The 20519-nt window shown below is 40.3% G+C and overlaps 1 protein-coding gene across 3 annotated transcripts in view; it reads right to left on the bottom strand.

The window, feature by feature from the left end:
• Positions 1-1499: 1499 nt before the first annotated feature.
• CACNB4 (calcium voltage-gated channel auxiliary subunit beta 4) overlaps positions 1500-20519 on the bottom strand; it is a 273118-nt gene continuing 254098 nt past the window's right edge. For 2 of the 3 annotated variants that reach the window (XM_062199695.1, XM_062199700.1), the window contains exons 11-14: positions 16718-16869; positions 13896-13991; positions 3906-4091; positions 1500-1760 (exon numbers count right to left, since the gene is read on the bottom strand). In XM_062199695.1, coding sequence (XP_062055679.1) covers positions 1500-1760; positions 3906-4091; positions 13896-13991; positions 16718-16869 — 695 coding nt within the window. The remainder of the gene's footprint in view (positions 1761-3905; positions 4092-13895; positions 13992-16717; positions 16870-20519) is intronic. The other variant, XM_062199704.1, reaches the window with a different exon arrangement.

A 20519-nucleotide genomic window follows, 5' to 3' on the forward strand; every position in this document is an offset into this window, starting at 1 on the left:
TGTAGAGACATTTATGTATTGTATAAAAGGGTCAATTGAATCATTTCTTAAATCATAGTGAATCTAAGGCTTCCTTTTGAGACACAGGTCATCAATTCCATAATTAGAGCCATTGGGAAAACTGTGAAGACTTAGTAGGGGAGGACTCTCTAATGTTCATTAGAAATAAGGCAAATCAATCTCCAAATTCGTTATAATCCTCTGCATTAAAATCTGTGATTTTATTAAACAAATATATTCTGAATCTATAAGTTTACTTTTTAATGCAAGATTTTCAATTGATCACTTGTTTTAATGTCTTTGAATTGGCCATTTTGTGAGAAGACAACTTTCAATATCAAAGTTACCTCCAGATAAAACAAAAGTCCTTCACATGATTAAAGAATTTGGTGAAGGCCTAGCACATTCAGATAATCAAGACAGACACTGCAGGAAGCCATAGAGATACTCAATTGTGTTGGGACTGACCCCATGTTTGTGTTAGGTGGGACAGATGACTTTCCACCTGGAGATGTTAGCTTTGCACTCAGGAGCGCATGGACCACATCCTTGCTCTCTGACTGCAGATTCCTGGATGCATGTAATTGTGGTTAGATTGATTAAAGGGGAAACAACACCCCATTTTCCATTCCACACAGAAAGCAATGCTTGGGCTTTTCTTTAGTATTCTCTCTCACTTAATCCTGACCAAATTTTCAAGTGGTTTTTTTTTTTTTTTTTGCCAACTTCAAATGTGCTAACAGTACTGACTAAACAAAAAAGCAAAACACTCTGAATACAACAGCTGTGCCAGGAGAGAAATAAAAATATTAAAATCTGAGGAGACTGTAATATATAATTTCTGCATTAAGATTTCTGAGATTTGTTTTGGCACTATCAATACATTTGGTAGGTAAGTTTGAAAAGCCATCTGGCAACATTAACATATGTTAAAATGTTTATATATTCCAACTTTAAGAATAATTTAGCTTCCAGCAAATAAATATCATACCTGGTTTTGGCTTCTATTGGCATTTTGATTTTTTTATTAATTATCTTTTTTTTTTTTTTTTCAGATTTTTCAACTGATTGCAACATGCTCAAGTAGACTTTCTAGTCAATTCACCCAAATTCCAACAGGAATTGGTTTATAAATTGGTTCCAACTGGAACTGGTCATTTGGAATTTCCAGCATGGGAAATTATTATTTTATATGTGCCTTGATAAGTACCCTAAATTACAAATTGATGTGTCTAAATCTATGAAGAAAACAAAAGGTACTGTTATCATGTAAATGTTTCACTTAAAAATATCTATATGACTGGGCATCTAATATCCGTCTAGCATTAAGGGCATAATGTACATTTTGTTTGTTTGTTTTTGCCCCTTACTTAGCATCAAATGACAACAGCCCATAAGCACAGTAGTTCTGTGCTGGCTTGCCAAGGTAAGATGATTGGGTTATCCTAGCAGTGCTATGGCAGACTGTCAACAGATGAGTATGTTTTAGTTTAGCAGACTCAGAGCCTGTGTCGGGAGTCATGGCTATATCCCCCAGGTGATCCTCGGTTCCGATGGGGTTTGTAAGTGTCCTGGTAGGAGTCGGGGTAATCTTCTTCCACAAGAGGGTAATGATCTCGGCTGTGCTGGGAACTGGAAGACAATCGGTTCCTACTCTTCCGAGCCCTTTCATTGTGATAATTTTCATCAGAGGTCATTAGACTTCGTCTTTCAACCGGAGAGTTCTCTGTGGAGTGGTTGCTGTGCCTCATTCGCTGACTCTGGGAATATCAGATAGTTCATCGATTAACATCTGCTTCATCCATCTAAACATGTTAGTGTATGTACAGTAAGACCTGTACAATAAGATGCGAAATATCTGCCTTAATGATGCATAAACGGTCTGTTCAAAACACTGGCCTTATTTATTTGAGACAATATTCTGATGCCAGAATATTGACGGTTTATGAATTTAATTACACAGTGCTGTTTGGGTCTACTTCTTACTAAATATGCAGAATTGAAAGTTAGCTATTGAATGGGACTTACTATATTTAGGAAGGCTTAATAATTCCACTTCTATTGCAAAGATAAGGATTATTTTACTGCTGGGAAAGAAGGTTCAGAATAGCACATATTATTTTATTCCTCTCTTGAACTCAAAGAATTTTTCTTCTCCCAAAACTACATACTTTATTTTAATCTGGCTGAATGCTCCTTATATCTTTTTAAAATACTTTAATGAAATCGTTAATTGTGTCAGCCATAAAGCGATGCGTTTGTTTCTGCATCCTACATCAATGTGTGATGCCCAGCAATGTTCTTTCCAGAGGAGCGTGCCGTGGTTATGAAGCCAGCTAGCTGCTGAGCCTATAAACCTCACTTCAGCTGAACTGTCCTGCCAAAACAGTCTTCAGATACCAACTAAACTCCCCCGATACCATTAACTGGAATCAGGATCTTAAGACATTCATTTGATGACTCAAGAAATGTTACTCAACACTTTCCTCACCGTGGGAAGACACGTATCTACACGTGACCTCCAGCTTAGGGAGTCACCTCACTTAAGGAACAGGATCTGGATGAAACACGGGCCCAGATACATCTCCAAACTGCGTTCAGCCTTACACAGAAGGAAACTCATTGGATGGATCACAGACTGTGGCCTTAGCCTCAGCCAGGTATCTAAACAACTGAGTGCTTATGGTTACCAGGAGAAAGAGGCCACAGGATAAAGGGCACCGCACTGACTCTGAGGGAAACTGGGAGGACCACTCCAGGTGGATGACTTAGGGAGGGTGAGTCAACAGTGTTGCATTCATATACAAAGTGCAGCATTGCATTTCTACCGACGTTATGAAAGCTTATTGCTTCACACATCCAATTCTCATCCCACAGTGTACAGCTCAGAGCCAACCCTAATTAGTCAATCGAAATGTTATGCTCAGATTAGCATACAGGAACAGAAACAAGGCAAAAAATATTCCTGTACATATATACTATACATCACAATAATCCATCCCCCATGTTCATTTCCAGCTTCGAAGGCTAATCATTTATAAGGAATCTTTCCTGCTTACAAAGATGCAATTTTGTAGAGGAGTAATATGGTTATAATAGCATTTCAGAGAATGCCATTTATCTCAGAGTTAACTCTACATGATCTACAATTATGACGATCATTATAACCCATTAAAACAAAACTAGTCATGATGTAAGAGAGCTCGATTGACTACATGTCCACAGTCAGCTGGATTCCAGCAGCTGCTTGATAAACAGTAAATAGTAATTTAATGTAGAAAGGCAAGATTCACTCTATCATACTGCCTCTGGCTCCCGACATCTCATTCTCAGCAAAGGACACTCACCATAGCCACTGCCCAAGGTGGGTCCCTGCTCACTTCCAATAAAACTCAAGGCTCTATCCCTCTTTCCAAACAGAGTGACTCCACTCCTGTTCACAGTCTGTGTTGCGCCAAGTACATGAGATGGTAGGTCCAGGCAGAAACAGTGTAGGGCAATCAAAAGGCCGGTGTGCCCCCAAAATATCTTATTAACCAGCCACAATGCCCAAGCCTTTCACACACAAATCTCCACAAGAAGTGCCAGGTACAAATAATGGACAGTTGCACGGGGTACACATTAAGTTTCCTGGCAGAGTTTAGACACAGGCAAGATTAATTTACTTAATTATAAATTCATTTAGACAGCAAATTATAAATTCATAGACAGGTAAACTATAAACTCACAGACAGCAAAATTCTTAGGAAAGGAGCAACTCTCTGGGTAGCATTCTTTGCAATAGCTCATGACTGTGTAGCATGTTAGAATTTTTATATAATGTGCACATATGGTTCCCTCCAACACAGTTCACTGTAGAATCTGAACAGTAAGGTTGTAAAAACACAAGCAAAAAGTGGCAGCACCTGTAACCCAGAAATTGCAGTGGGATATGGTGAGAGTGCTGTGGAGCCCAAATTTCTCCCCAGCAACGGGGTCATGGGGGTGCTGCTGGTCGTGTGGGTGGCACGCCAGTACGCCTCGAGGTACTCTCCCAGGTGTTCACATGCATCCTCTAGCTGATTTTCATCCAATATAACATCAAACATTTCCTGAGGGTGACAAGAACATACGTCTTATTCCACTTTGAGTTTCAGGCAATGGAATACAGAAATCCACATAAGGCAGAATAACAGCATTTCTAATATCTAGTAGTTAGTATCAAACTTGCGGGGCTAATTTCAAAGTGAAAAGTTGCACATTTATCCATGTTCAAATATGGTCACTTACATAAATGGAGAATCTCATTAAATATTTGGATTTTTCATTATTATTTTTTTTGACAGGCAGAGTGGACAGTGAGAGAGAGAGAGAGAAAGGTTTTCCTTTTTGCCGTTGGTTCACCCTCCAATGGCCGCCGCGGCCAGCGCATCGTGCCGATCTGAAGCCAGGAGCCAGGTGCCTCTCCTGGTCTCCCATGGGGTGCAGGGCCCAAGGACTTGGGCCATCCTCCACTGCCTTCCCGGGCCATAGCAGAGAGCTGGCCTGGAAGAGGGGCAACCGGGACAGAATCCGGCGCCGCAACTGGGACTAGAACCTGGTGTGCCAGCACCGCAAGGCGGCGGCCTTGAGCCTAAACATTCTGACATGGTGTCCCAAGTAGCCTCTCAATGGCTACATCAAATACCCTCCCTTTTATTGAAAAATTTGACCCTAAATCGCAAGTCAGTTTGAAGGTATTTGGAGTAGGATCAGGCAAAAAATGACTTCAGTCTAAAGTGACTCAGGTGGGAGAAGACTCAGCTGATGCACCTGGAAAATAGAAAGCTGCCTCCCTCAAGAATATTTATTAGATTTCACATGGGTTTGTTGCATATTTTATTGATTCATAAAATACTGACTCACTACCAATGCAGTGCTAAGCACCGTGGGGTACAGCGGTCCAAAGGGTATGCAGTGGCTAAGAAAACAGACATCATTCTAGGCTCAAGAAGCCTGCAGCCTGTGGAGAGGTAGCATTAAAATCTAGAACAACCCACATCACACTGAGACCTTCCTTCAGAACAATGGTGGCAGTGAGCAGTCCCGGTAATGTCAGGGGCTGAGGCCTACAGTTCTACATTTAGAAAGAGGCCTGGGAGACACGTGAAACCTGAGCTTATGAGGAAGGGGAAATTCTGAGTAAGTCAAGGAGGGAAGAGAAGAAAACAGATAAAGAGAAGCAGAGTCACAAAGAAAGATAGCAACCCTACGGCCTGTGAGAGGTGGGGAAAATCATTCCTAAAGGTTCAGTCAACGCATCTCCCTAACAATCAACACCAGTTTTCCACTACGGTAGCCCAAGAGAGTTTCTTGTCTCCTACAGCCAAAAGCTTCCCTTCTCAGTTACTCTAAGTTGTCAAGAGTTGCAAATACAGAATCTGAGAGTTGTCCAAATGCTCTGATAGTGGCATTGCAGTACTGACTCCAGAGGGACAACAGGCCAAAGAAAGGAGACGGCAACACTGGCAGATAGGACCCCTCCTGCCGCCATTCCAGGCTCGTGGTTTTCAGAAATTCTAGGCTCTATGTGATTTGGAGCCCAATTACTTAAAAAAATTTTTTTTGGAAGGCAGAGCTACAGAGAGAGAGGAAGTGAGAGAAAAAAAGTGTCAGCTCTTCTACCCATATCCCCAAATGCCTGCAATAGCCAGGGCTGGGCTAGGCTGAAAGCAGGAGCCCAGAACTCCACCCAGGTCTCCCATGTGGGTGGTGGGGACCCACCTACTTTAGCCATCACCTGGTTCCTCCCAGGGTGTGCATTAGTAGGACTCTGGATAGGAAGCAGAGTAGTTGGGACTTAAACCAGGCACTATCATGTGGGATGTGGGCATCTTAAAAGGCGTCTTAACCGCTGTGTCTCAATGCCTGTGCCTGTTTACACCACTTCATCCGTGTTCATGGCGATCATTGATAAACAGGTCTCATTCTGTAAAGTGAGTTTAGTCTCAACAAATCATTTTCTTGCTTTCATCAAGTCCCCAGTTAGAAAATCCTCCAAGTTTAGCTGGCTGGCTGGCTGGTGATGGTCACAGGATTACAGAAGCCAGGTGGGACGAAACTAGGGAAACAGCATCGGTCACAGGGATGTTATTTGGATGTGGCTTTAACCTATTTGACAACATTGTCATTGTTGTCATCACGATTAAACACACGTTTAATTATAAGAAATTTTAATGAAACACTTCTCTTTGCCAATGCACAGAATTTATATGCAGCAGCACGTGGCTGTTTGCTTATGCCTTTGATCATTTCTAGGAAACTATGCTTTTGCATAAAAGACAGTTACAGGGATGGAAGATGATTCGAAACTGCTTTTAGGCTTTCAGAAGCACACAGAAAAGCAAATCAGCTTCTGAATGAACACTGACATATGTGTCTTATTTTCAACAAGAAGAATTTCACAGTCTGCATATCTGTGACAATTTCTCTTTGTAACTGTTTAGGAAATAACACATCTGAATAGACCAGAGTGCTAGAAAATCAGTTGAAGAGAAAAAAAAATAATTATACAAGAAATTAAAAGAGAAGCAACCCAATGAATTATACAAACCAGATTTGCCAATTTTTCATAAATTTGAAGATTCTAATTTATGTCAGCTCCTTATTATGCAATATGTGTCCAAAGTGTAGGATGTAGACGCACAGAGCTATTTAATCAGGAAAAGTCTCAGGCAGGAAGCAGTTTCCCAGTCAGTGACACCACACCCTTGGAGGCAGCCCGATGTGAGGTTAAGAAGGAGGTGTTGGGGTGCAGTGGGTGGGGCCCCTGGGTTGATGTCCACATCCCATATGGGAGTGTGGTTTGAGTCCTGGTTATGTAATTTCTGATCCAGCTCCCTGCTAATGCTCCTGGGAAGCAGGGGATAAATGCCCAAGAACTTGGATCCCTGTCACCTATGTGGGAGACCTGGATGAAGTTCCTGGCTTTTGGCTTTGGCCTGGTCCAGTCTCAGCTGTTGCAAACATTTGGAGAGTGAACCAGTGGATGGAAGGTCTTTCTCTGTTTCTCTCTCTCTCTAGCTTTCAAATAAAGTAAAATCTTAAAAAAAAAACAAGCGAATAAATAAATAAAAAGGACCTCTTTTCAAAGCATGCCAGAACAAACCCCTCAGGCATTCTAAAATGGGATATTTTCTTCACCTGAGGTCGGCAGAAATAGTGTAGCTGCCACAGCAAACAAGTAGTAAACAGAAATCAAAACACGTAATCAAAAACTCAGACACAGGCTCAAGTGCTTGGGTCCTTGTCACCTATGTGGAAGACTGGACAGTTCCCAGCTCCTGGCTTTGGTCTGACCCAGCATTGGCTGTTGCAGGAATTTGGAGAGTGAAATGAAAACAGATGAAAACTCTGTCTGTCTATCTCTCTCTTTCTCCCTCTGCCTTTTAAAACAAAATGAAAACAAAAACTTTTTTAAAAAAATCATTAGACTCCTTTTCTGGATAAGCTCTTTCAGAATTGAAAATTAAAGCACCTGACATAGCCAAGTGTGAAAGACAGGGGATTCGATTTTTGCAAACTCTCCCATGGTATATGATTGTTTTACATTTATCTGTTGTGTCCAGATAAAATCTCCTGGAGGGCATCTTTCCTATTTCTAAGTGGGAAAAAGAAACAACAGGGTGAGCATACTTTCATTATTTTGCTGCTATTGAAATACAGAGACCTTGAAACTGCCACCATAAAAAAAAAAAGGTTGACGTTAATGCCATTCATTAAAAGAAAACAGCAGAATGGGACCATACACAATCCTAATTATAAAAGAACCAATCAATGTTTCTTTCATACCAAAACTTCACTCTTCATATTATTAAATCTTTTGAGGTTCTGAGCACTTAACTCACTGGTCAACGAGCAACAGGCAACTTGACTCTAAGATAAAGGGCTGTGTGGGGGAAGGAGGGAAGGAATTAAAGATCTAGGAGGTCTTAAAGGGATAAAGGAATGTCACCAATAGTATGGGGATCTTGTAGTTTTCACTTTAATATGCTTAACAGGAAAGGCAATCACAACTCTTGCCACTAAATGGGTGGGAGTCAGGAGAAGGCAAAGAATATGGTGATTTTGTTCCCTTCTAGCTGTGGCATTCATGATGAACTCAAACACGTTTTCTTCTCCTTACCCCTCGATCCCATCAATTCTTATTCTTCAAAGATTATCATAGCATCTGTCAGTGTAATTATCTACAGAAAAAGCACCTAGTGCTTTTGTCAAATTCAAATTATCCCGATGTGCTACATCACAGCATTGGTTGGAATGAACTCTCCCTAACTCTCTGTATCCAAGTTGGGTGGCTGAAATCCCTGGAAAGGGTGCAGTCTCCTTTGGACTGAGGAACTAGATCCCAGGTGGCCTTGTTTCATGAGGGGAACACCCACAATTGATTCCTCCCTTTGTCAAAAGCATTGTGAGAAATTAATCAATGGACATCCAGGAAGTTTGCAGTAATGAATGCACCAATGGGGAGAACAGTTCAAATAGATGAGCGAATATATGCAATTCTAAATAATTTAATTAAAATTACTGCAAAAGGGCAGGGGAAAATCACTGCATGAGAGCAATGCAATCAAGGATACTGGGTGCTCTGGTTCTTCCTTCAGAGTTCTTGTGTGTAGTAGAATCAATCTGAGTCCATTCAGCAATGGGAAATAAAGGATGACAGTTGAGAACACTACAGTTACTGTAATGTTAGAGACCAGAGAGCCATCGATGTCATTTCACACAGCACAAAGAGCCATAGCATCAGCTCCTGATAACACAAATGAGTTGTAACCAAGTAGGATTAAGGAATTACATTTCTTTTACATATTCATCTACTTTTCTCACCATGCAGTATGTAGCTCTCTTTACCATAGTACTGGGGCAATGGAACTCATCATTCTTAAAAAGTACTATTTTCAACTTGTCTTAAAGGGAAAAAGATATGAATACTTGGAAGAAGCAAAATGAAATCTACATACATATGAAATATGTAAAAAATCTTGTACATATGGAGTATAGGTGTGTATTGGAAATACAGGCTCATGATGGGCATGCAAAAATAAATAAGAAAGTATGAGTAGGGATTTTGGGTCCTGGTCCCATTAGCCTTTTTTTAAATCTGTATCCTCTATGACTCCAGACTGAGCAATGAGAGGAAACTTTTTGTTCTTCCAAAGTAGAACTGCCCAGTAACCCATCTTCCCACCTCATTTTTCTGTCTGTAGGAGATTAACAATGGCTACAAAGGTGCTGGCACTGTGGTGCAGCGGGTTATGCTGCTGTTTCAGATGCTGCCATCCCATATTAGATTTCTGATTGGACTTCCAGTTGCTCTGCCTCCAATCCAGCTTCTCAGTAATGTGCCTGGGAAGGCAGTGGAAGACAGCCAAGTATTTGGGACTCTGCCACCCATTTGGAGACCAGGATGGAGTTCTTGTCTCCTGGCTTTGGCCTGGCCCAGACCAAACTGCTGTGGTCATTTGGGGGAGTGAATCAGTATAGCAAAGATCTCTCTGGAGGCCAGCGCTGTGGTGCAGTGGGTTAAAGGCCTTGCCTGCAGCACCAGCATCCCATATGGGTGCTGATTCGAGTCCCGGCTGCTCCACTTCCAATCCAGCTCTTGCTAAGACCTGGGAAAGCAGTAGAAGATGGCCCAAGTCTTTGGGCCCCTGGAAGGAGATCCTGGTTTGTGGCTTTGGATCAGCTCAGATCTGGCTGTGGCAGTCATTTGGGGAGTAAACCAGTGGATGGAAGATCTCTCTCTCTCTTTCTCCAGCTCCACCACTCTCTGTAACTCTTTCAAATAAATAAATCTTTTTTTTTAAAAAAAGATATCTCTATCTCTGTGTATGTGTGACGCTGCCTTTAAAATAAACAATAAAGAAATCTTTTTTAATTACCATAAATTCTTTGGTATTGTTTGCATCAACACAGAGAGTTATGTCCCTTCTCCTTGCATCTGGGCAGCCTCAGTGACCGTTTTGCTGAACAGGATGCTATGGAAGTGATGCTGTGCTAGTATCTAAACCCATGCCTTCAGAGACTGGAATACTGGCTCTTGGACCCCTGGGAGCTGAAACATAAAAAGCTAGTCCTGGGGAAAGATCCTGAGACCACCTGAAGAGGGAGTGGAGCTGGCATGGCCCAGCCTTCCACCATTCTTGGTAAGAAAGCAGGTCAGCAGCCAGTTGATTACCACCAAGTAGACCTAGTTCAAAGCCACTAATTTTTAGTGTAGTTGACTGCACAGTAATAGATAAACGTGACTTTTTTCTAGAACAAGGGTGGCACCTTTGATCTCTTGGCAAAATTAGGCCTGCCTTCTGCTCCTATGAAGTTTGGAACATGGTCCCTCACATTTGTTTACATATCATCTGTGGCTGCTTCCTGCTACTAGGTAGAGTTGAGTAGTTTTGCAAAGGAGGCCCTAGGGCTCAGAAAATCCAAAGTACTGACTTTCTGGCCTTTTCCTTAAGAAGTTGACTTAGCTCTCTCCCAGAAAAAGCCTTACTAATGAAACCCCTGTCTCTCCAGGAGAGGACATAATAACTAACCTGTTGCTGTTCACTATCTGAAGTCTCCCAAGACTAGGAGAGACCTTAGGCTGAGTCTGGCAACAGCACAGGGCCTCTGGAGGGCCAGTTCTCTGCCCTTGGTCTCAGCTCCCTTATTTGTAAAATGAGATTTGCCTGGATCAGTCTTTCCCTAGAAGTGTTCCATGAAACACTAGACACATAACATGCTTCGTGGAAAAGCAGAGAAGCAGTATCACATACTGTGTCCTATTAGGGATGGAAAATACCCGTTAGCATGTTCAGCATTCTGCAATAAAGAAACCAGACTGCTTTTGTTGGTATTGTGTCTTCTTAAACACCTTTGGTATCAATGCTTTTCCCTCTTAATACCTGCTTTTTAACATTTTTTAGTTTTTTATTTTTTTCCCAAAAATCTTTTATATAAGGAATACAAGCTTCATACATTTCATAACTACAACTTCAGGAACATGGTGGTACCTGTTGACATCACATAGAACTCATATTGCAAAGAACATTCTCCAGGAATCACTAGATAAGGTCCACCTGGAGGTCTCTTTTAGCTCCAAAGTCCCTGAATCTAAGATTGAAGAGTTAACTTCTCTTCATGCTCCTTTAGACTTCTCTTTCCCTTCAAGTTCCCAGCAACGTGAGACACTGCCAGTGTAATTTGCTGACTTTTCAGATGGGAGACGCAGTGGCCAATTAAGCAAGCTGCAAATTCTCCCAGAGGAACTAAAATGACACAGTGATCACTAATCTTTGGATGCCAATTATAATTATAGTCTTGAAGTAAAGCAAGGACAAATGCAGACTCATTTTAAAATTACTACTGGTTTTTGTAATCTGAAGATTTCTTCACATGTGCCAAACTAGAGTGTGCAATTACTTCTTAGCATAACAAATATGGTTCATGCAGTATCAAATGAACATGTTAATTAAGTGCATAGTATTTAGAAAATGTTGAGTACAAGGTATCCTTACTTGTTCAAACCGTTTGTTTAAACTTCTGGGTTATCTCACCAATTATATATGACAAGGAAGTATTTATCATGCTGAGATAATGATAGCACAAAGGTACCTTCCTAGAGCATAGAGCTGTTGGAGATTCCTGGCCTGGGGACAAGTCCTAAGGTAGGTCACAGTAATATTGCATTTAAATGTTCACCTAGGTTTTCTTGGTCTGGACTATTTCAGATTCAACAAGCTGTACTAGATGTAAAATGACTCAATGATTAACTCTCTAAGCTGCTAAAACACCTCAATTTTAATAGAACAGAGGTATTTTTGCTACTAATTATCAGGAATGAATGTTACTAAACTCCTTCTCATAAAAAAAAGGAAAAAGTATTTCTCCAATAAATCTCCACATGTAATTCCATTTAGGTTTCCGATTCTCAGAAGACCCAGGCCATCTAGCTACCTTCACAATATTGCTCTAAAATTGGGAAATAGCATTTTTTCTAACTGTTGGGAGCTGCACAGTAAAGACCATTCTCTTTCAACTGGGAGGCACTGCAGGGTCAGGGGCTCAGGAACTCATTCTTTTCTATTCACTCAGTGCTTTAATCATACATTCCACTGTGGAAGTGGACTTTGTTAGTAGGCAATGTGAAGTGAAACTTCTTAATGTAGCACTCCACTCCAAGTTACCAAAACCATCTGCAGGATAGATGACCAGGGATGTGCATATTATGGGTGGATGAGGTTATAAGGGGGAGAAATTGGCTTTGGAGCTGGGTAGATATAGATCTAATCCTAATTGTTTATGTGATCTAAGGGAAATCATTTAGCCCCTCAGTTTCCAGTTGGTTCAACTATAAAAGGGGGGCATTTCATGCCTATCTCACTAGGAAACTCTGAGGGCTGCAGACAATCTATCTAAAAGCATATATAGTACATTGGTCCATTGAAAGCTTACTACTCTTTTTTTTTTTTTTTTTTTTTGTGACAGGCAGAGTGGATAGTGAGAGAGAGAGAGAGAGACAGAGAGAAAGGTCTTCCTCTTTGCCGTTGGTTCACCCTCCAATGGCCGCTGCGGCCGGCGCACCGCGCTGATCCAAAGTCAGGAGCCAGGTGCTTCTCCTGGTCTCCCATGGGGTGCAGGGCCCAAGGACTTGGGCCATCCTCCACTGCCTTCCTGGGCCATAGCAGAAAGCTGGCCTGGAAGAGGGATAGAATCCGGCGCCCCAACCGGGACTAGAACCCGGTGTGCTGGTGCAGCAAGGAGGAGGATTAGCCTGTTAAGCCACGGCGCTGGCCACTACTCTTACTGCCTGTATATCCTTTCATTCATTCATTCATTCATTCAACACATACTAATGATGGGCCTTTTGTGATAGGGAACTGAGATACAACTGTGAAACAGAGATGCAAAGTCCTTACAGAGTCTAACAGATCAGACACACGGTAGAGCAAAGTCCCTCAGATAATTGTGAGAAACGTTTAGTCAGTGTTTCTCAGGTGACAGGCACTGGTCAAAGAGCTTTGCCACACAGTCCCTCCTTGAACCCTGTTCCAACTCCATGAGGTGGGAACTCACCCATGATCACAAAACCAGTTAGTGTAGATCTGAACCAGGCATGTGAACACAAAGTCTGCACTGTTTCTCTAAACCTTTGAATTGGATTTACATGCTTCCCCAGAGCATCAACGATCCTTACACAAGTATATAAAAGAGTCTAGAAAATCAGTTGAGTAAGACAGACAGTAATTTCCTCTAGAGAGACATAGGAACAAAAATAGTAAGTTAGCTGAGCAGGTGGAGACACTGACTGGCCTCTGGGGAGCACAGCCCGTGACAGCAGTCATCGTCCTGTACCCTCAGCCAGTCTGTGCTGTTTTCTGGCAATGGCACTAGAGAGAAAAGTTGCTATAGCAAAGTTTTTCATCTCTTTCAACCCTAATCCTTTCATAGGTTATTAACACAAGGCTTCTTTAGTTCCAATCCAAACAATCCTTACCCTTTCATATCAGAATGTTTTTTGCCTGTTGGAACTTTCTGGCAAAAAAGTATGTTTTATTTTGTTCATTTTTTTTTCTTAATGTGTCCATAGGACTCGATTGTAGGTGCTAAGTAGTCTGCTGAGTGCTTGCAAGATAATCAAGGTAGCAAGAAAAAGAGCAGACAACAGACCCTTTAGCTCATTTGTTATCACCAGGCAGACACCATCCATTTCTGGATTCCTGAACACAGCCCACATGCCAGCAGAAGTTTATTCTAAGCAACACTTCAGATTTATGACATCATATCCTCATCACCAAACTCTAGAAGAAAAAATGACAAGGCTACTATGAAAAAAAAAATCACCCTCTTCTAGGTAGTCAAGAATGATTAAGACAAAAGATGATTGTACTTACAGGAGGGCATTGTGCAAGTTTATCAGCTGCCACCAGTTGAACGTTCAAGTGTTTACTTTGGGATTTTCCTCTAGACTTAATCAATCTCTGTAAAACCTAATAGAAGAAGACATGAATCTTAGGTACTGGCAATGAGTTGATTAAAAAAAAAAAAAAGAGCAAATAAACGAGGATCTTTTTTACAGCCTGCTTAGCCCTGGGTACTAGTAGAGAAGGAATACAACGTGAGAAATCACACACCTATTCGTTCTAAAGTGATGTCATCCTCCTATACTGGCTGCCAGTGCCAGTGCATTTCATCCTGTTCTAGCTCCTTGTGAATGCTCGGAGGAGTCATGAGTTCCCATCCTAGATTTTGAAATCTCAGTTTCAAAGTGAACCCTCCACAAGTGGAGGAACTGGTCTGTCCCAGGTTATTTATGTTGAGTAATATTTGGGTATTATTCCATTGAGTAATAATTTGGTTCATTACTTCCATGTCAAGTAAATACTGGAGTCACTTATATATTTGATCCTTTCTGTCACTGATAATTAATGATACAGTTCACTTTAATTTTATATTTATTGGACTATTTCATGATTGGAAATGTAAGTTAAACATTTGCATTGGTATATTGCCATATATATGTATGTGTGTATATATATACACATATGTATATGTGTACATATATATGTGATATAGCTATGTTTTGGCCATTGCTGTAACTGCATTTGATAAGATAGTCTCTGCTCCTTTAATTCATTGATTGGCTGATTGATTTTTTTGCTCAGTGTCCTTCCCTTCAAAACAATGTTTGTCTATGCGGCTCCATGAGGGCACACAGGTCCGTGAGAGTCCTTATTCCTGCCCATAGGGACACAAGAGGAACTGGGGCAGTGGGTGGGTCGACCTCTCTTCCGCTGCAGTGAAGAGTGCTCTGAGCCCCAGCAGCTCCTCATTAAAATCGATTTCCAGGAGGCCAAGGAAATTTCAGCCATTCTATTGATTCCCAGAAGGCCATGGTTTGGTCAGTGTTCTCAAGTTCACTACACAGAGATGGAAGGTAGAAGGACCTCAGGGGTTTGGACAATGGCATAGCTTCTTTAACGATGGATTTCCCACTCAGGAGAGAAGTCTACCATTCTGATTGGGAGTTGAATTTGCATTTATATACTAAAATTCACTCTAGGAAGCACTTAAAAACTGATAATACTTCCCAAGGGTATCTATTTCATATTAATTTTTTAGAAGAGTAAAAGGACACCCAAATCAAAAGAGACCAATTTAGGGCTGTCTCACTTTTATTTTTATCTCCTCCAATGGCATAAAGATAACATAGCAAATTTCCCATGTGTTTAATCATGGAATAACTGTATTCCTCAAAAACTCAACTTAAGCACAAATGTCAGAGTCTATAATATTTTCATCACTGGAATATTATCACTGTTTACAGTGTTATTTTACTTTATGTAAAAATATAAACAAATACTTCTTAAATAAAGAAAGATTTACTTGGCATATACATGGTGGGGGAGAGAGAGAGAATAATATCTCCCATCTGCTGGTTTACTACCAAATATCTACAACAGCTGGAGTGGGGCTGAGAGTTGGGAATCGAATCCAAGTATCCAATGTGGGTGGCCCAAATCCAATTACTTGAGCCATCACTACTGCTTCCTACCATCTATATTAGCAGGAAGCTAAGAAGTCAGGAGCTGGAGCTGGGTATTGAATCTAGGCCCTCTGATGTGGCATACAAATCTTTACTGCTAGACCAAATGCCTATCCCTAGATACCTTTTTAAAAAATGTTTTTAAAAAATGTTTTATACAATTTAGTTGAAAGGCACAGTTACTGGGGGGGGTGGAGGGGGGGAGTATAGAGAGAGAAATAAGAAGAGAGAGATCCTCCATCTTCTGGTTCACTCCCCAAATGGCTGCAATGACTGGGACTAGCCAGACTGAAGCCAGGACCCAGGAGCTTCTTTTGGGTCTCCCACATGGGTGCAGGGGCCCAAGCACTTGGACCATGCTCCACTGCTTTCCCACGCACATTAGCAGGAAGCTGGATTGGAAGTAGAGGAGCCAGTCATCGAACCAATACCCATTTGGGATGCTGGAGTCATAGGTGTCAGCTTTACCTGCTCTGCCACAATGCCAGCCCCCTAGGTATCTTTCTTGAACTACATACTCTCTTAACTCCAAAGAGAATATAGGTGACACAAGAATCATTGTCATCTAAATAATTTACCAAGACAGAATCTATAAGGAATGTTAGTATCCTTTCATCACTTCTCTTAATTTTTGTTCCTATCATACACTTGTATAATTTTCTGGTTTGGGACTCAAATACACAGATTCTTGAAGGAATAGACTATTCTTTACTTGTTATCTCAGAATTCCTGGAATTGGTACAGTATGGCATTTTAAAATGTGCTCACTATGTCTCAACAAGATGTTCTCCTTGCCCAGCAACAAAAAAGCACAAAGGATATTTCAAAAGAAATGCACATCTGGGTTGGGTACTTGGCTAGTGATTAAGAAGCTGGTTTTAAATCCTACATCCAATCCCAGAGTGCTGGTTCATATTCCAACATCTTGCTAATGCACACCCTGGGAGACATCAGGAAATGGCTCAAGTGGTTGGGTTCCTAACATCAACGTGGGAAACTTGGATTGAGTTCCCAGCTCCCAGCTCTCAGGGTCAATCTCACCCAGCACCAGCTATTGTGGGCATTTGAGAAGTGAACCAACAGATAGAAACTCTGTCTCCCTGCACCTCAAGTAAACTTAAAAATTTTTTTAATTAAAAGACATAAAAATACCAGAAACAAACTAATTACCTTTGGAGATGAGACTTTTACATGAACAATAATTGGTGCTAAAGAAGTCTTTATAAGTTGTGCTGGGTGATTGATGGTGTCTGCATCAAGAACAACCAGTTGCAAAGATCTTGCCAACTCAAAGATTCTTTCAATTTCACTTTGTACTTCCGCTAAAAGGAGAAATTACATACAACAAGTCTTAGTTATTTTCATTAGTCAGTACTTAAATTAAGAAGAAATAGTACATCTTTCTGATATGTTTGTCTATACTGCATAAAAAACATTTTGAACATTCACAGATTTGTCTAATTTCAGATCTTTTCTAAAGATAGAGAGGTTGAGTTTTGCATAAAACCAGTTGATGCAGAAAACTGAGATGGTTTTCTTGATTTGCTTCTTATCTCCACCTGATATTTAGCTATCAGGTGATTTTTTTTTTTTTTTTTTGCTGTTTTGTTCCAAAGAACTTTCATTTTTAGCTACAGAAGCTAAGACTATATTGAAGAAACAACTAACACAAATTCAAAGTAACATAACTTGGAAAACAAATTACAATGAAATATTTCTATAAACAAGTTATATATTAAAATTTTGTGGATCTGCCTTTTTAAAAAAACAACCCACACATTTTGCTTTGACTGTGTCTCTTCCTCAAACTAGCATGTTACTAAGTCTGGCTGAACTTAAGTATTAGAGAAAGTCGACTAGTTCTAAGGCATAATTATCTTCACTGTTAAAAAATATTAAAACCAATTACATTAAAATACTTTAATTCATCTATATGCAAGTCTGGTTGATTTTAACAGCCAAGTGAACTGAATATGTATATGAGTCTGGTCAAAAGAAAAACCTAGTTCAAAGATCTGAAGCAACACAGCCATTTTTTAAGGAAAAGATTATAAAAAAATCAAGCTTTCTGAAAAATAAAAAGTATTTTATGCATAAATATACATTTATATAAAAATAATCTGATTTATTGGGTCATCCTAAAAGTCCAAATTAAATGATTCACTTTTTAGAGAGATGGTTGATTGATTGATTGGTGGGTACAGGCATGCTCTACTGATATTGTAATCTGGTCCAAAGTACAGAAAATAGTCAAAGCTACATAATTTAAATTATTTTACAGATGGCCTGGGGAAAAGTTAACATTACTCTAAATATTCTCTTTGAAAAGAATTCATGCTATGATTTGCTGTGTTTATCCAGTATAAATTCAAGTTCACATCACTAAGTAATAAATCCTTCCTTAATCAAAAGCATTGAACAGGTGTGTGAAATCATGACTATCAAAGACTATCATTTGACTATTTTCTTGGACTTTGCACAATAATATACAATTCTTTTCCATAGATTCACTGATGTTTAATGCAGATCATGCATTAAATGAATCCGAAGTATGAATCCGAAGTCAACTTATGTATCACTTTTCACATTATTTAATACCAATGGCCTCAAATATTTCATACTGCATTGAAAGGTGACTACTTTTCAAGATATCAATTTAAAGAAACTGGACAACTAGGTGTATCTGCCATCATTTTTTGAAATTATACTTATTTTTCAGTAATAACAAACATTTTCCCTTCTTTTCCCTCACATATCTGAAACAAAAAAAATTCTTAAGAAGGAAGTTTGAAACATAAAGTTGACTTTTATGGTAGTTAAATTCAGCCTCCGATGTTGGGCATGTTGTCCACCTGCTCTTTTCAATAAACTGTCATTGATTTAAAGAAGCTCCTAGCCAGGGCTAAACCAGAACGAGTCTCTACTGTTTTAAGCTCTACATCTGATTACAGTATTTTCTGAATCAGCAAAAAGGCAGTGACACAAACTGTACTGCCCTGGTACAGCAAACCCTCAAGGTACCGTGGGTCTCTGTAAATGACTCAGAAACACCTGGGCCTTATTTCCTCCACACAGGCAATGAGGGTAAGTGGGGTTTCTGATGGGAGCAGAGGGCAGGCACACCTACTGCTTAACCAACACGATCCCTTAAGCAATGGGCACTCTGGCATAAGCAGGGAGGTGATCAGGCAGAGCAAGGAAGGTGCAGAGGGCCATACCACATACTGGGGTGGGCCTAACATCTGGATAATATGTACATAGAATGCAATAAATAAATTACAGGTGTGAGGAACAGAAGGGCATATTTACCTACACAATTAATTTTCTTAAGGAAACAACTTTCAACCAAAGCAAACAATCTTGGTTGGCTGGCTAAATTAATTCTCAGAGAGGGTTCCAATGGATGTTTCCCCATAATCCTCCTCTAGGTAAATGGAGCTCTGGGCAGTCATGGACTGCAATGCTGGAGGCCTCAGTGAATGCTTCTAAAACCTGACTATTATTGCTTAGGGCCACCTCTCTCCAGGAGCTCTTGGATCACTAATCTTCCTTATACTCGAGTCTGTTCATATTTCTTCCATGCGTAAAGAACCTCAAGGCTTCCCTAAGGTCCAAAGTATAATTTTCCCAAGTGGGTACCATTGAACAGCAATCTCTTATGGGAAGAAGGGGGTTTAAAAAAGGGATATACTGCATACTCAAATAGTTCCTCTTGGAATTTCAAGATACCAGTTTTAAGAAACTGGACAAGTGACCTCTTGTATCTTAAAGGCCCTTAGAAGTCCTGCAGCAAAGGAACTGCCAACTGTTTAATTCATCATTTCCAAATTTATTTGACCATAGAAAACGCTTTGAATGTAGGGACTACAAATGTCTCGAAAAATAAACACTTTATGGGATCTATTTGCAGATCTCTTTGGCAAGGCACACTACACTAGAGCACCAACACATTGACCTAAGCTACTTTTTAAATCTCTTCTCCCATTACTCTTAAATTACATCCCACTTCCCTCTCCTAAACATGCTATGCACAAATCCACTTGTTTCACAACCTCACTAATTTTTTTATGTGCTAATGTCTTTGTATGTCTTATCTACTTCAAAGAACAAGCTCAAGTCTAACTTTGTGAAATCACCTCACATGCCTCTTACCCCCAATCTTTTTACATTTCCTAGCTCTCTGTAATTTAATTGTTAGAGTATTTTAACCACCTGTTCCTTCCTTCTCTTTTCCCAGGGGTAAGATACTCTGGCTTAGCTATGTCATCATTTCCTGAATCTACCATAATGGATGGCACATAATAGTCAATAAACATTTGATGAAGGAATCTACAAACATGTATTAGCAAGCTAAATGGATATAGATAGGTCACACATAATAGATTGACCTTAACTTGGCTGCAGTGGTTGTGGATATGTGACAACAGAGTAAAGACGAAAGTCACTGAACTGATCTACTTTGTTTCTTCCTGAACATTTATACTACTCCACCACCTCACTCTTCAGGTGGCCAGGTTATGAAGGCTGTCTTCAGAGAACACCCGTGAAATCTTTTCCTGAGCAGGTGGCTGAAGGAGTCAGTCAACCAAGCTTATGATTTTCAGTGTCATGTTGCCTCTCATCAGACATGAGAGGAAGGAATGGTTAAAAGTCAAAGATACTGTGAGGAGTCAGAAGGATGGTGGAAGACAGAACATAGGATGGATGTTTGGTTGAGAAATCTTCAACCTATCTAAACATCCTGGTCACCAGTGACATTTGTTTGACTTCAGTCAGTTACTTAATATGGCTCACCATCAACACTGCCATTGTCACCTCAATGTCAAAATACTATGCCTTTAAGAATGTTTTCCTTTGCATGTGGAAGGCTCTAAATACAGGAGTGAAAAAGGAAACACTGATCTCTGGGTTTTTCCCCCTTACTATTCATTTGGTATGTTTCACATTCTTTCACAAAGCCACCCAATAAACA

The sequence above is a fragment of the Lepus europaeus genome, chromosome 1, assembly GCF_033115175.1.
Source record: "Lepus europaeus isolate LE1 chromosome 1, mLepTim1.pri, whole genome shotgun sequence".
NCBI classification, from domain to species: domain Eukaryota; kingdom Metazoa; phylum Chordata; class Mammalia; order Lagomorpha; family Leporidae; genus Lepus; species Lepus europaeus.